The 12746-nt window shown below is 35.0% G+C and overlaps 1 protein-coding gene across 2 annotated transcripts in view; it reads left to right on the forward strand.

Annotated features, from left to right (window-relative positions):
• LOC102730702 (putative E3 ubiquitin-protein ligase HERC4) overlaps positions 1 to 12746 on the forward strand; it is a 93822-nt gene that overhangs the window by 12083 nt on the left and 68993 nt on the right. For both annotated transcript variants that reach the window (XM_081824166.1, XM_081824167.1), the window contains exon 4: positions 11358 to 11518. In XM_081824166.1, the coding sequence (XP_081680292.1) occupies positions 11358 to 11518 (161 nt within the window). The remainder of the gene's footprint in view (positions 1 to 11357; positions 11519 to 12746) is intronic.

Genomic DNA, 12746 nt, shown 5'->3' on the forward strand with positions numbered 1-12746 from the left:
GTATATAGTGTTACTTAATCATGATTTGAATTTGCATTTCCATGATTTGAGACAGATTGAATTGAATCTGTAGATCACTTTGGGAAGTATTGACATCTTAACAATATTAAGTCTTCCAAGCCATGAACAGGAGATATCTTTTCATTTATGTCTTTAATTTGTTTCAGTAATTTTTCTGTAGTTTTCATCGTCTTTAAATTTCTTTTTGGATTGTTCATTATTAGTGTATAGAAATGGAACTCATTTTTGCATGTTGATTTTGTATCCTTCTGCGCTTTGGTGATTTTGTACACAGATAATTTCACTTCTTCCTTTTCAATTTAGGTGCCTTCTGTTTCTTTTTCTTGCTCGAGCTTCTAGTACTATGTTTAATAGAAGTATTCAAAGTAGGCATCCTTGTCTCGTTCCTGATCTTAGAGGAAAAGCTTTCAGTCCTTTACCATTGAGTATGATGTTTGTTGTGGGTTTTTCGTATCTGGCTTTTATTATGTTGAGATAATTTTCTTCTATTCTTAGTTTTTGAGTTTTTTTTTTTTTATCATAAAAGGGTGTTGAGTTTTGTTGATTTTTTTTTTTTCCTGCATCAATTGAGATGATGATGTGGGTTTTTTTCTTCATTGTCTTAATGCTGTAAATTACACTGATGAATTTGTGTATGCTGAACCATCCCTGCATCCCATTTGGCTATGCTGTATAGTTTTTTCATTATTACTACTGAATTCTGTTTGCTAATATTCTATTGAGAATTTTTGCATCAGTACCCATAAGGGATAATGGTCTGTAGTTTTCTTGTAGTGTTCTTGTCTGACTTTGATATCAGGACAATGCTGGCCTCATAGAATGAATTAGAAAGTTGCACCTCTTCAAGTTTTTTTTGAAAAGTGTGAATAGGATTGGTGTTAGTTCTTTAAATGCTAAGTAGAAGTCACTAATGAAGCCTTTGGTGTAGGGCTTTTCTTTGTTGGGAGATTTTTGATTATTGATTCAGTTGTTTTACTATTTATAGATCTGTTTTAGTTTCCTATTTTTTCGTGATTTAGTATTAGTAGGTTTTGTATTTCTAGGATTTTGTCTATTTCATCTAAATCATCTAATTTGTTGGCAAATAACTGTTTATAGTACTCTCTTATGATCCTTTTTATTTTGACAGCATTAGTAGTAATAGCCCCACTTTTATTCTGATTTTAGTAAGTTCTTTTTTCTTGGTCAAGTTAGCTAAAGTTTTGTCAATTTTGTTGATCTTTGTAAAACCAACTTTTAGTTCCATTGACTTTTGCTGTTTTTCTATTCTCTATTTCATTTATCTCAGCTCTCATCTTTATTATTTCCTTTTTTCTGCAAGTTTTGTGTTTAGCTTTTTTTTTTTAAGGTCCTTAGGTTGTCAAGTTGGGTTGTTCACATGAGATCTCTCTTCTGTTTTTTTGTTTTGTTTTTAGGTAGGCTCCATGGCCAGCATGGAGCCCAGTTCAGGGCTTGAACTCACAACCCTGAGATCAAGACCTAAACTGAGATCAAGAGTCGGACGCTTAACTGACTTAGCCACCAGGCACCCCAAGATCTTTCTTGTTTTTTAATGTAAATTTCCCCCTTAGCACTGCTTTCCCTGCATCTTTTGTTTTGATATGTTGTGTTTTCATTTTCATTTATCTCTTAAGTCTTTCTAATTTCTCTTGTGATTTCTGATTCATGTTATTGGATTTCCACAGATTTGTGAATTTTCTAATTTCCTTATGTTGCTGAGTTCTAACATCATCCCGTTGTGGTTGGAGAAGATACTTTGTATGGTGTCTATCTTTTAAAATCTATTGAGACTTACTTTCTGGCCTAACATAGGATCTAACGTGGACAGTGTTCCGTGTACGTTTGAGAAGAATGTGTATGTTGTTGTTGGGTAGTGTGTGTCCTGTTAGATCTAGTTGACTTAATTGTGTTGTTCAAGTTGTCTGTTTCCTTACTTATCTTCTGTGTGGTTTTTCTATTTATTATTGAGAGCAGGGTTATTAAAGTCTCCAACCATTTATTGTAGAATAATTTCTTCCTTCAATTCTTTCAGTTTTTGCTTCATATATTTTGATGGTCTTTTATTAGATGTGTAAATGTTTTAATTGTTATCTTTTTGCTGTACTGAACCTTTTGTTAAAATATAATGTCCTTTGTCTCTTGTAACCTTTTTTGATTTAAAACCTATTTTATCTGATAGTAGTGTGCATGATTTGTAGATCTTATTGTAATAGTATGTTTAATTTTGTAAGAAACCACCAAACTGCCTTCTAAAGTGGCTGTATCATTTTGTTTACCCATGTTGGTTAATTTTGTTTTCCTTTAAATAGGCCACACATCCCAATTTCTTTGTAAGCCCATATATACATGGAGCTGTTTCTGTGATCTTCATCTTACTCCTTCAATACCTGTATCCCTGTGCCCCTTTCACACTATATAAATTTTATGACACTGTAATTCTGATGTTTGGAATAAAGCAGGTCCTTTTTGTCATATCCATCAAGAATGCTTGGGTTGGAGGCACCTGGGTAGCTCAGTCAGTTAAACATCTATTTTCAGCTCAGGTCATGATCTCAGGGTCCTGGGATCGAGCCCCGAGGTGGGCTCTCTGTTCAGTGGGGAGTCTGCTTCTCCCTCTCCCTTTTTCCCCTCCTCCACATGCACATGTGTGCGCTTTCTCTCTCAAATAAAATCTTAAAAAAAAAAAAAATGCTTGGGCTATTTCTGGCCTTTTACTTTCATAGAAATTTTAATATCAGCCTGTCAGGGTTCTCCAAAAAAATTTTGGGGGGATTTTGATTAGTAGTGTTTCGAATCTCTAGATTAATTTGTCGAAAAGTTGTCTTTATGGCTTTTCTAATCAACTTCCAAACTTCTTTAATGTCTTCTAATTAAATGTTTAAGATTTTTCATCATAAAGGTCTTGTATATCTTTTGGTAATTTTATTGCTAGATACTTCTTTTTTTTTTTTTTTTTAAAGATTTTGTTTATTTATTTGACAGAGAGAGACATAGCGAGAGCAGGAACACAAGCAGGGGGAGTGGGAGAGGGAGAAGCAGGCTCTCCGCAGAGCAGGGAGCCCGATGTGGGACTCGATCCCAGGACCCTGGGATCATGACCTGAGCCGAAGGCAGACGCTTAATGACTGAGCCACCCAGGCACCCTAGATACTTCTTTATAATACTATTATTTTATAAGTTCTACTTTCAAAGGTATCTTTGGCATGTAGAAATAGTTGACGTTTATATATTAATTTTAAATCCAACCACTTTGGTAAACTCTTATTAACTTATGTACACAATCATATTATCTGTGAATCAATTTAGTTTGTTTCTTCATTTATAATACTTAATGCTTAACATATTTCTTGCCATTACTAATGTCCTGGCTGGGACACTAGGATAATGTTCACTAGAAGTGCTGAAGCTCGGGGTGCCTGGATGGCTCAGTTGTTAGGCATCTGACTCTTGATTCCAGCTTAGGTCATGATCTCAGGGTTGTGAGATCTAGCCCTGCATCGGGCTCTGTGCCTAGGATCCTTCCCCCACCTTGTGCTCTCTTGCTCTCAAAAAAAAAAAAAAAGTGCTGAAGATCAAGACATCCAGACATCCTTGTTCTGCATTCTCTCTGTGGGAAAACTTTCAGTATTTCACAATTCAGTATCATGTTTGCCATACGTTTTTTGTAGATACCTATATCAGATTAAGGAATTTCTCTTTTTTTTCCCTAGTATAGAGGGATTTTTTTTTTTAAATGAATGGATGTTAAGTTTTTAATGTTGGTCTTTCTGGATCTATTGAGATAATTTATGATTTTTCCCCTTTAATCTGTTAATGTGAATTCTATAAATGGATTTTACTAACTAAAAACAGCTTTATTTTTCTGTAGTAACTCCAATTTAGTCATCATGTTATCATTTTATATAGTGCTGCATTTGGTTTGCCAATATTTTTAAAATAATTGTTTTTATGTTTATTGCTGAACTTGGTTTATAATGTTCTGTTCTTATTCTTTTAGCGAGATTTTATTACTAAGGTTATGCTAGTCTAATAATATATGTTGAGGATTGTCCCCTTGTTTTCTGTTTATTTGAAATAGAACCACTTTGGAAGTTAGTAGACCTTGTCATTTAAAGCCATCTGTGCCTGGTATTTTATTTTTTGGAATTTTAAAAAACATTCTTCAGTTTCTTTATAAGGTAGCTTTTAAATTTTTTCTTGAGTCAGTTATTTGTAAGTTAAATTTTTCCATTTTTGCTTAAATTTTAAACATATTAATGTAAAGTTTCCAGTGTCTGTATTGGCCTGTTCCTGTGTGCAAACAATTATGCCAGCGACCTCTAATAAGAAATATTTGTCTCTTACTCTGTGGATTGTTCTGAGACAGTTCTTTGGGCCATGGGTCAGCTGGAGCGGCTCTTATTTTTGCTGTACATTGCAGCTGTTTCAAGATGCATGTCCATTAAGGGAGACTTTGCTCAGTCTGTGGCTAAGAGGGGTGGCTTTGTTACTTCTCTCATTTCAGGCCAGAGGGACAGTGGCTACCTTTGGGTTTTATTCTCTTGGGAGTAACACCTGTACACGTACATCTCAAGCTTCTGATTGTATCACATTTACTAAAATCCTGTTGACCAAAGCAAATTACAATTACATGGCCAAACCTAAGGTTAAGGTAGGGGAATACATGCTGCTTATCTCCCATCAGGCTGTAACAAGACTGTGCATATTTAATACTACAGAATAGTAAAGAAGTGGGATTACTATTTCAGTATACCACAGATACACAGATCTTAAGGTTTTTTTTTTTATGTTTGTAGGCTCTGTAGTGATCTCTTCTTTTTTTTCTTTTTTGAAGTTGGTAAATTATCCTTTCTTTCCTGATCTCTTTTTTAAAACCTATGTTTTCCAGAGAAACCTCTGGAAAATTTATCAATTTATTAATCTTTTCAAAGTATCCACCTTTGTTCTTTATGATCCGTATTTTGTGTATATTTTTCATTTCATACCTTTCAGTCTTTAGTTCATTCAGTGGTGGGATGCAGTGTTCTGTATATGCCCAGTATGTAAAATTTTTCTAACAATGTTCAGATCTTCTATGTGGTGTTTTTTTGTTGTTGTTTGTTTTGCTTGATCATTTTTAATCAGTTAACAATAAATATTATACTGTCTTACAATGTTTGACTATTTTCAGTTTCTTCTTGTAGATCTAAACAATTTTTTATTTTGAGGCTATCTTGATTCTTAAGTGCATAAAATTCCAGTTTTATCTCTCCTTGGTGAATCGAACTTTTCATCATCGACCTCTAAATCTCTAGTAATATATATACATTTTTTAAAGTCGGTTCCATGCCCAGTGTGGAGCCCAGTACAGGGCTTGAACTCATGACCCTGAGATCAAGACCTGAGCTGAGATCAAGATTTGGATGCTTAACCGACTAAGCCACCCAGGCGCCCCAATACTTTTGATTTTTTAAAGTCTCTTTTATCTGATGTTAATAGAGCTATATCTGTTTATATGTTTTTTCCTATTTTGTCTGTTATATTCATTTTTTACATATTTGTTCATACATATTCTTTTACTTTGTCTTTCTGCACATTTTAGATGAATATCATGTAAACAGTATTAAGTTGGATCTTTAAAAATGTAGTCTGGCAAATTTGCCATTTGCAACATGGATGGATCTAGAGGGTATAATGCTAAGTGAAATAGAGAAAGACAAATACCTTATGATTTCACTCATATGTTAAGAAACAAAACAAACGAACAAAGGAAAAAAAAAGACCAAAAAGCAGATTGAAACATAGAGAATAAACTGGTGATTGCCAGAGGGAGGGTTGGTGGGGGAATGGTGAAATAAGTAAAGAGGATTAAGAGTACATTTATCATGATAAGCAATGAGTAATGTGTACAATTGTTGAATCACTATACTGTACACCTGAAACTAATAGAACACTGTATGTTAACTATACAGGAATTATAATTTTAAAAACATAAATAAACTTTAAAAAAATAAGAATTATTGAATCATTCTATTTTATACCTGAAACTACTGTAACACTGTATGTTAATTATACTTGAATTAAAAAAAAAAATCCACTCTAGCAATTTTGTTTTTTAAATTGACCATTCTGTTTGTTTTATAATTACTGATACGTTTGCACTTAAACCTGCCATAATATTTGTACTGTTTTTGCCATCTATTTTTAATGTTTCATTTTTTTTCTTTTCTGTTTTGCTTTTCTTTAGATTGATAATTTTTTAAGTTAGTTTAATTCCCTTTACTTGTTTGGAAACTATACCTTCCTTTTTAGTTGTTACATTAAACATAAACAGAAATAATATATATCCTTAATTTATATTAATAAATACCTTTCTCTTTTTCTGGGCAATATAAGGACTTCTGTTTACCTTTTCCATCTTTTCATTCTCTGTATGTATTAAACTTCACAAAAACATTGCTTCATATAGTCAAGGTACATTTAAAAATACCTGTATATTTATTACCTTTTTTTTTTTTCACTCTTCATATTTTCTAATTCCTTTTGTCTGAACACCCTTTGGAATTTTCTTTGAGTAGATCTGCAGACCCTTTTATGTATCTAAAAAATGTTTTATTTTACCTTCATTCTTAAATGATATTATTCGTGGTTATAGAACTCTAGGTTGGTATAATTACTTTCAGTTCTATGAAGATAATATTCTGTTGTCTTTTGGCTTTGGTTGTTGTGGAGAAGCCAGCTATTAATCAGTATGTTGCTCCTTTGAAGGTAATGTGTTTCTTTTTAATCTTTCTCCAGTTTTGATTTCATTTGTCGAAGTATGATTTCCTCATTTTCTTATGGGCTTCTTGAATCTGTGGAATAATATCTTTGATTAGTTATAGGGGATTCTAAGCTATTATCTCTTTAGAGATAGCTTCACCTTTCTTCATGGGACTCTGGATGTGTATTGAATCTTCTCCCTCTGCCTTGTAGCCTTATTCTTCATTTTCTACATTTTTGACCCTCTTTGCTGCTTTCTTGATTGTTTTTATGATTTGTATTTTAGCCCATTCTTATGCTATATCAGTTTTTCATTAAACTTATCCTTCAAGACATTGATTTTAGTTATTTTGACTTCTTAGTACTCGTCTTTCTTACTGGTTCTTTTTAAAATCTGACGTTTTTTTTCTTTAGTGTTTCCAGTTGTCTGTCAGTTTTCAAGCTTGGCTTTTATTTCTTGGACACTAAAAAACTATTGAACATAGTTGTTCTACATTCTTGTGTTTGATAATTCCAATATCTGAAATCTTTAGGATCTATTTCTATTTCTTTTTTTCTGCTAAATTTTGTTCATGGTGCCCTGTTTCTTTGTATGCCAGTTTTGTGTGCTTGACCATGTATTTGAAAAATTAGGGGAGTGATTTGACAAAAGCTTTCCTTTCCTTTTCCCATATATGGACTAGAATTTATCATAAAAAGTAAATGAAAGCTCATCGTATGTATGAGCCAGGAGTGCTTCTATTAAAATTTTGTTTATACCGTTAAAGTTATACATGAATATATGTTCCCAAAATTTAGAGAGTTCATCTTTTCTTGTTTATCTACTTCATGCATAATTCATTAAGAGACTATAAAGCAATATTTTATTTATTTACTTTTTAAAGATTTATTTATTTGAGAGAGAGAGCTCATGCATGCACACGCTGGGGAGGGGTAGAGGGAGAGAATCTCAAGCAGATTCCTTGCCGAGTGTGTAGCCCAATGCGGGGCTCAGTCTCACAACCTTGAGATCATGGCCTGAGCCAAAACCAAGAGTTGGATGCTCAACTGACTGGGTTAACCAGGCGCCCCTATAAAGCAATACTTAAAAATAATTTTTTTCAGGTGAAATACTTCATCAGTCCCTTGTGAAATAATCACAAATGATTTAAGGTTATCTAATTTTGTAATCCTTAACAAGTAGAATGATTGGGATAGTTATTCTTAGCTTTATGAACTCAATTCTTTTTAGTAATTTAATTAATTTATTCAACTATTGTATTGGGGAAAAATTTTCAGTTATATATTAAGATGTAAGGATTTATCTGTAGAGGGAATGTAGGTAGATACATGGTATCTTGACCAGTTTTACTTCCAGGTAGTCAACATAAGATGTAATAACTTCCTTATGGAATAATTGCCAAAAGCCTCCTGAAGGAAGCAGCTGAGGAAAACCAGAAATGTGAATCCATCAAGGAGATGATCCAGAAGTAAAAGGTTCAAATTCTAGTGGTATAATATCATAGTGTTTTTGAGCTATTATATCAAATCTAGGACTTAGGATGGTTGTTTGTTTAGTGGCTCTTAACTCTGACTTAATGCTGTTTATCTTCTGGAGAGATTTTAGAAACATATATTATTGGGGCACCTGGGTGGCTCAGTCGTTAAGCGTCTGCCTTCTGCTTAGGTCATGATCCCAGTGTCCTGGCATCGAGCCCCGCATCGGGCTTCCTGCTCAGCGGGAAGCCTGCTTCTCTCTCTCCCTCTCCCACTGCCCCTGCTTGTGTTCCCTCTTCGCTGTGTCTTTCTGTGTCAAAAAAATAAATAGTGAAAAAAAAAAAAGAAACATATTATTGCCTAGGTTAATCCCTAGGTGATTCCAGTATGCAGCAAGGTTTAAGAACCACTCCTTTGGTATACCATTTTGAGGAGGAGTTTAATGAACTAGTATTGCAATAATTTTTAAGCTGTATGTTCTTTCGAGATATCACAGTGGTTGCTTCCTGAAGGAGGCATTCTGGGCAGTGTTAACCCCTTCTTCAGGCATAGCAGTTTTTCTGTTTTATATGCTAGGAATCCATTTAATATTTCATTTGTTAAAAGAGTTTCTTTGGTTAAAAAATTCTGATTTCCCTTGGCTCAAAGGTAAAATGGTTTTTAGATTCTACTTAGATTTTCAGTAATATGGCAGACTAGATAACTTGAAAACACTTTTGAATCAAAACACCTTTTTAAATATCAGGTTAGTTTGCCAGAAACTAAAGGGAATGCCGCAGGGCAAAAACAAAGAAATCTGAAAGCTATTGGTGTCTATTTGAATGGACTTTGGAGGTGCCCTGAAAGAATTTGCCTGTGGAGGTAATAATATTAATTAGCCTATATTGCTAAAACTTAGTGGCTTAAACAGTTTTTTTTATTTTGCTGATAGTTCTTTGATTTGGTAATTTGGGCGAGGCTCAGCTGGGTAGTTCTCATCTTAGCTGGACTCAGTTCACCAGCTGATTATCTGGCTAGGGGCTGGGTAGTTTGGCATGGTCATAGCTGGGACAGCTTGTCTCTGCTCCAAGTTATATGTCATCCTTTACACGCTAATTTTGGATTAGTCTCAAGATAGTAGAACAGAGTTCTAAAGAGAGAGAGGGAAAGAATGCAAAGCCACTTGTAAGGCATAATGTCAGATCAGATACACTGTCATTTCTGCTGCATTCTGTATTCAAAGCAAGCCACAGGTTAGAGCCCAGGTTTAAGACATGGAGAAATAGATTCCCCATCTTTTTTTTTTTTTTTTTGTAAAGATTTTATTTATTTATTTGACAGAGCATAAGTGGGACGGGGGCGGGGTGGGAAGCAGCAGGCAGAGGGAGAGGGAGAAGCAGGGTCCCCGCTCAGGGGACTCTATCCCAGGACCCTGGGATCATGACCTGAGCCGAAAGCAGACACTTAGCCGACTGAGCCACCCAGGTGCCCCAATAGATTCCCCATCTTGATGGAAACAGCTGCAGAAGTCATATTGTAAGCATAATGGGTATAGAGAGAAGAATAATTTTGGCTCTTTTGATAAACAATATACCATAGAGGGCAAAGGAGTTTAGGAGAGGAGATGAGACCTAAGAACTGATAGAAGCATTAGTGAGGCCTGAGAAACGATCTCCTCCCAGTAAAACCACATCATGGAAAGAGTTCACCATGAAATACTCCCTTGCTAGCATAAGGAGACTTTTCTGTCCTTGGTCTAGTTTCGGGTTTGAATCTCCTCTGAGAATCTGTAACCACAGGACTACTGTAAGGTGGGTTTGGCGCTTGTCAAAGTCACCCTGGGTTGGTGTTTATGTATTAAATTTCACAATGTATAATGGGTTTTAAATGAAAAACAGGGTGGCAGATTTGGGGTAAAAAAAACTTCTAGAAATGGGATAAAAATTTCATCATTGAAATTTAAAATAAAGTGGGTAATTAAAATAGGTTAGACACACTGCTAAAAAGAAAAGTATGATTTGAAAAACAGATCGAGAGAAATTACCCACAAAGGGGCATGGATATAAAAGAGAGATTAAAAGATAGGTAGGATATATTGGGAAGTTGCAGCATTTGTATAATACTATCAAGGAGAAAATAATTGAATAAATGTGAGAGAGACAGTATTTATAGAAATAACACTTAAGAATTTGCCGGACTTGATTGAAGCCATAAAACCTGAGATTGAGGAACACAAGGCCTGAGCTGGATAATCATCTTTAACCCAAACGTATAAGGTTCCTAAACATACAGTGGTGAAACATCAGAGGGAGTTGCATAGGTTCAGATTAGTGGGTTTTTTCAGCTTCAGTTCTGCAGTTTCTTAGATTTGCTTCCACTCTGCTACCTCCAGAGGAGTCTGGGTGCATAGATAGAAGGATCAGTTTCCTTAGAAGAAAGGAAACATTGTTTCATTTTATATATTTATGCATTGTTTTATTATACACACACACACACACACACCCCGCTCAATCTTCTGATTGGCACTGGATTACTTGCCCAGTTCTTACTGTAAAACTTTTTTTTTTTTTTAAAGATTTTTTTAATTTATTTATTTGAGAGAGAGAATGAGATACAGAGCATGAGGGGGGGAGGGTCAGAGAGAGAGGCAGACTCCCTGCTGAGCAGGGAGCCCGACATGGGACTCGATCCTGGGACTCCAGGATCATGACCTTAGCCGAAGGCAGTCACTTAACCAACTGAGCCACCCAGGCGCCCTCTTACTGTAAAACTTTTGATTGGTGTCCAAAGGTGGGTCATCATAGATCCTTTAGGCTAGAATGTTACAGGGAAGGGAATGGGAGAACTTGGACAGATAGTTAGATGTTACCTCTTGTGCTGAGTCATCTCTTATAAGGGATTCCACTGTAGATCTGGGCCTTTCTAAATTTGGACATTTGTGGAAATTTTCTGGGTAGAGAATTCATTCAGTGTAGAGTAAGACTTTTAATAACTAATTTGCACAGAACATTTTAGAACTATAATGGTTTTGTTAATGTATTTTTGAAGAGAGAAATTATCAGTTAATATTTGTGTGCTTTTCTAAATGTAAATTATTTGGAAGATATCAAAGTCTGAGATTTTCTATCATTTTACTCTAGGCAGCACACTTCTGCTTTTGTTCCTTCATCAGGACGAATTTATTCTTTTGGACTTGGTGGTAATGGGCAGCTAGGAACTGGTTCAACAAGCAACAGGAAAAGTCCTTTCACTGTGAAAGGAAATTGGTTCCCTTATAATGGGCAGTGTCCACCAGATACTGGTAAGTTTTGTTATATTAAAGCTTTGCTACACACGTTGAAGTTGTTAAAATGTTGCTCTTAAATGATGAAGTTTTCTATGTTTGAAATGAAACAATTCCAAAATAAGTTGTTTAATGAAAATACCAAGATACAGAATAGTGTATACATTTGCTTAGTTTGTTTATACTTCCTTATTTATGCATAAGCAAACTCATGGTAAAGTAGTAATGGTTTCAGAGGGCTGAGCGTATGGGAACTGGGTTGTGGCTCGATGCCAGTGGGCAGGAGTATTTTTGTTTTGTGTGAAATACACATAACAAAATTTATGAACTTAACCATTTAAGGTGTACAATTCAGTAGTGCTCAGTACATTCACATTGTTGCACAACCAGTCTCCAGAACTCTTTTCATCTTACAAAACTAGAACTCTGTATTCATTAAACAGCAACTCTGCATTCACTCCTCCCACGCTGGCAAACACCATTCTATTTGTTCTCTATGTATTTGACTTGGCTCTGGGTACTCATGTAAGTGGAATCATACAGTATTTGTCTTTTTGTGACTGACTGATTTCATAAATTTAGCGTAATGTCCTTAAGGTTTATCCATGTTGTAGCATGTGTTAGGATTTCCTTCCTTTTTAAGGCTGAATAACATTTTATTGTACATATATACATTTTGTTTATCTGCTCACCTGTTGGTGGACACTTGGATTGTTTCCACCTTTTGTGACTGTTGTGAATCATGTAAACACGGGTGTACAGATATCTCTTGAAGATGCTGCTTTCATTTATTTGGGTATATACAGGACTTTAAAATACATGACAATTTCTTTCCTTTTGAAATTTGAATCATATGAATATATTACCTATTTAAAGTATTAAATTTTTAAAATTTGCTTTCACATCCCTACTGCTTTAGCCACATCTGTGATTTATTTTTATTTTCTAGTATTTTTTCAGTAGATCTGGTTATTTTTTCATTGGTATTAATTTACTAAGGAGTTTGAAATATTTGAATGCTGTTTTCTCATTTACTTTTTTAACATGCTGCAACTAAAATATGCTTTTTGGGGCGCCTGGGTGACTCAGTCGGTTAAGTGTCTGCCTTCCGGCTCAGATCATGATCCTGGAGTCCCACGACTGAGCCTTGCATCAGGCTCCCTGCTCAGCAGAGAGCCTGCTTCTCTCTCTGCCCCCAGCCCACTCGTGCTCTCTCGCTCTCTCTCAAATAAATAAAATCTTTTTT

The sequence above is a fragment of the Leptonychotes weddellii genome, chromosome 6 (genome assembly GCF_054177405.1).
Source record: "Leptonychotes weddellii isolate Sample4059 chromosome 6, ASM5417740v2, whole genome shotgun sequence".
NCBI classification, from domain to species: domain Eukaryota; kingdom Metazoa; phylum Chordata; class Mammalia; order Carnivora; family Phocidae; genus Leptonychotes; species Leptonychotes weddellii.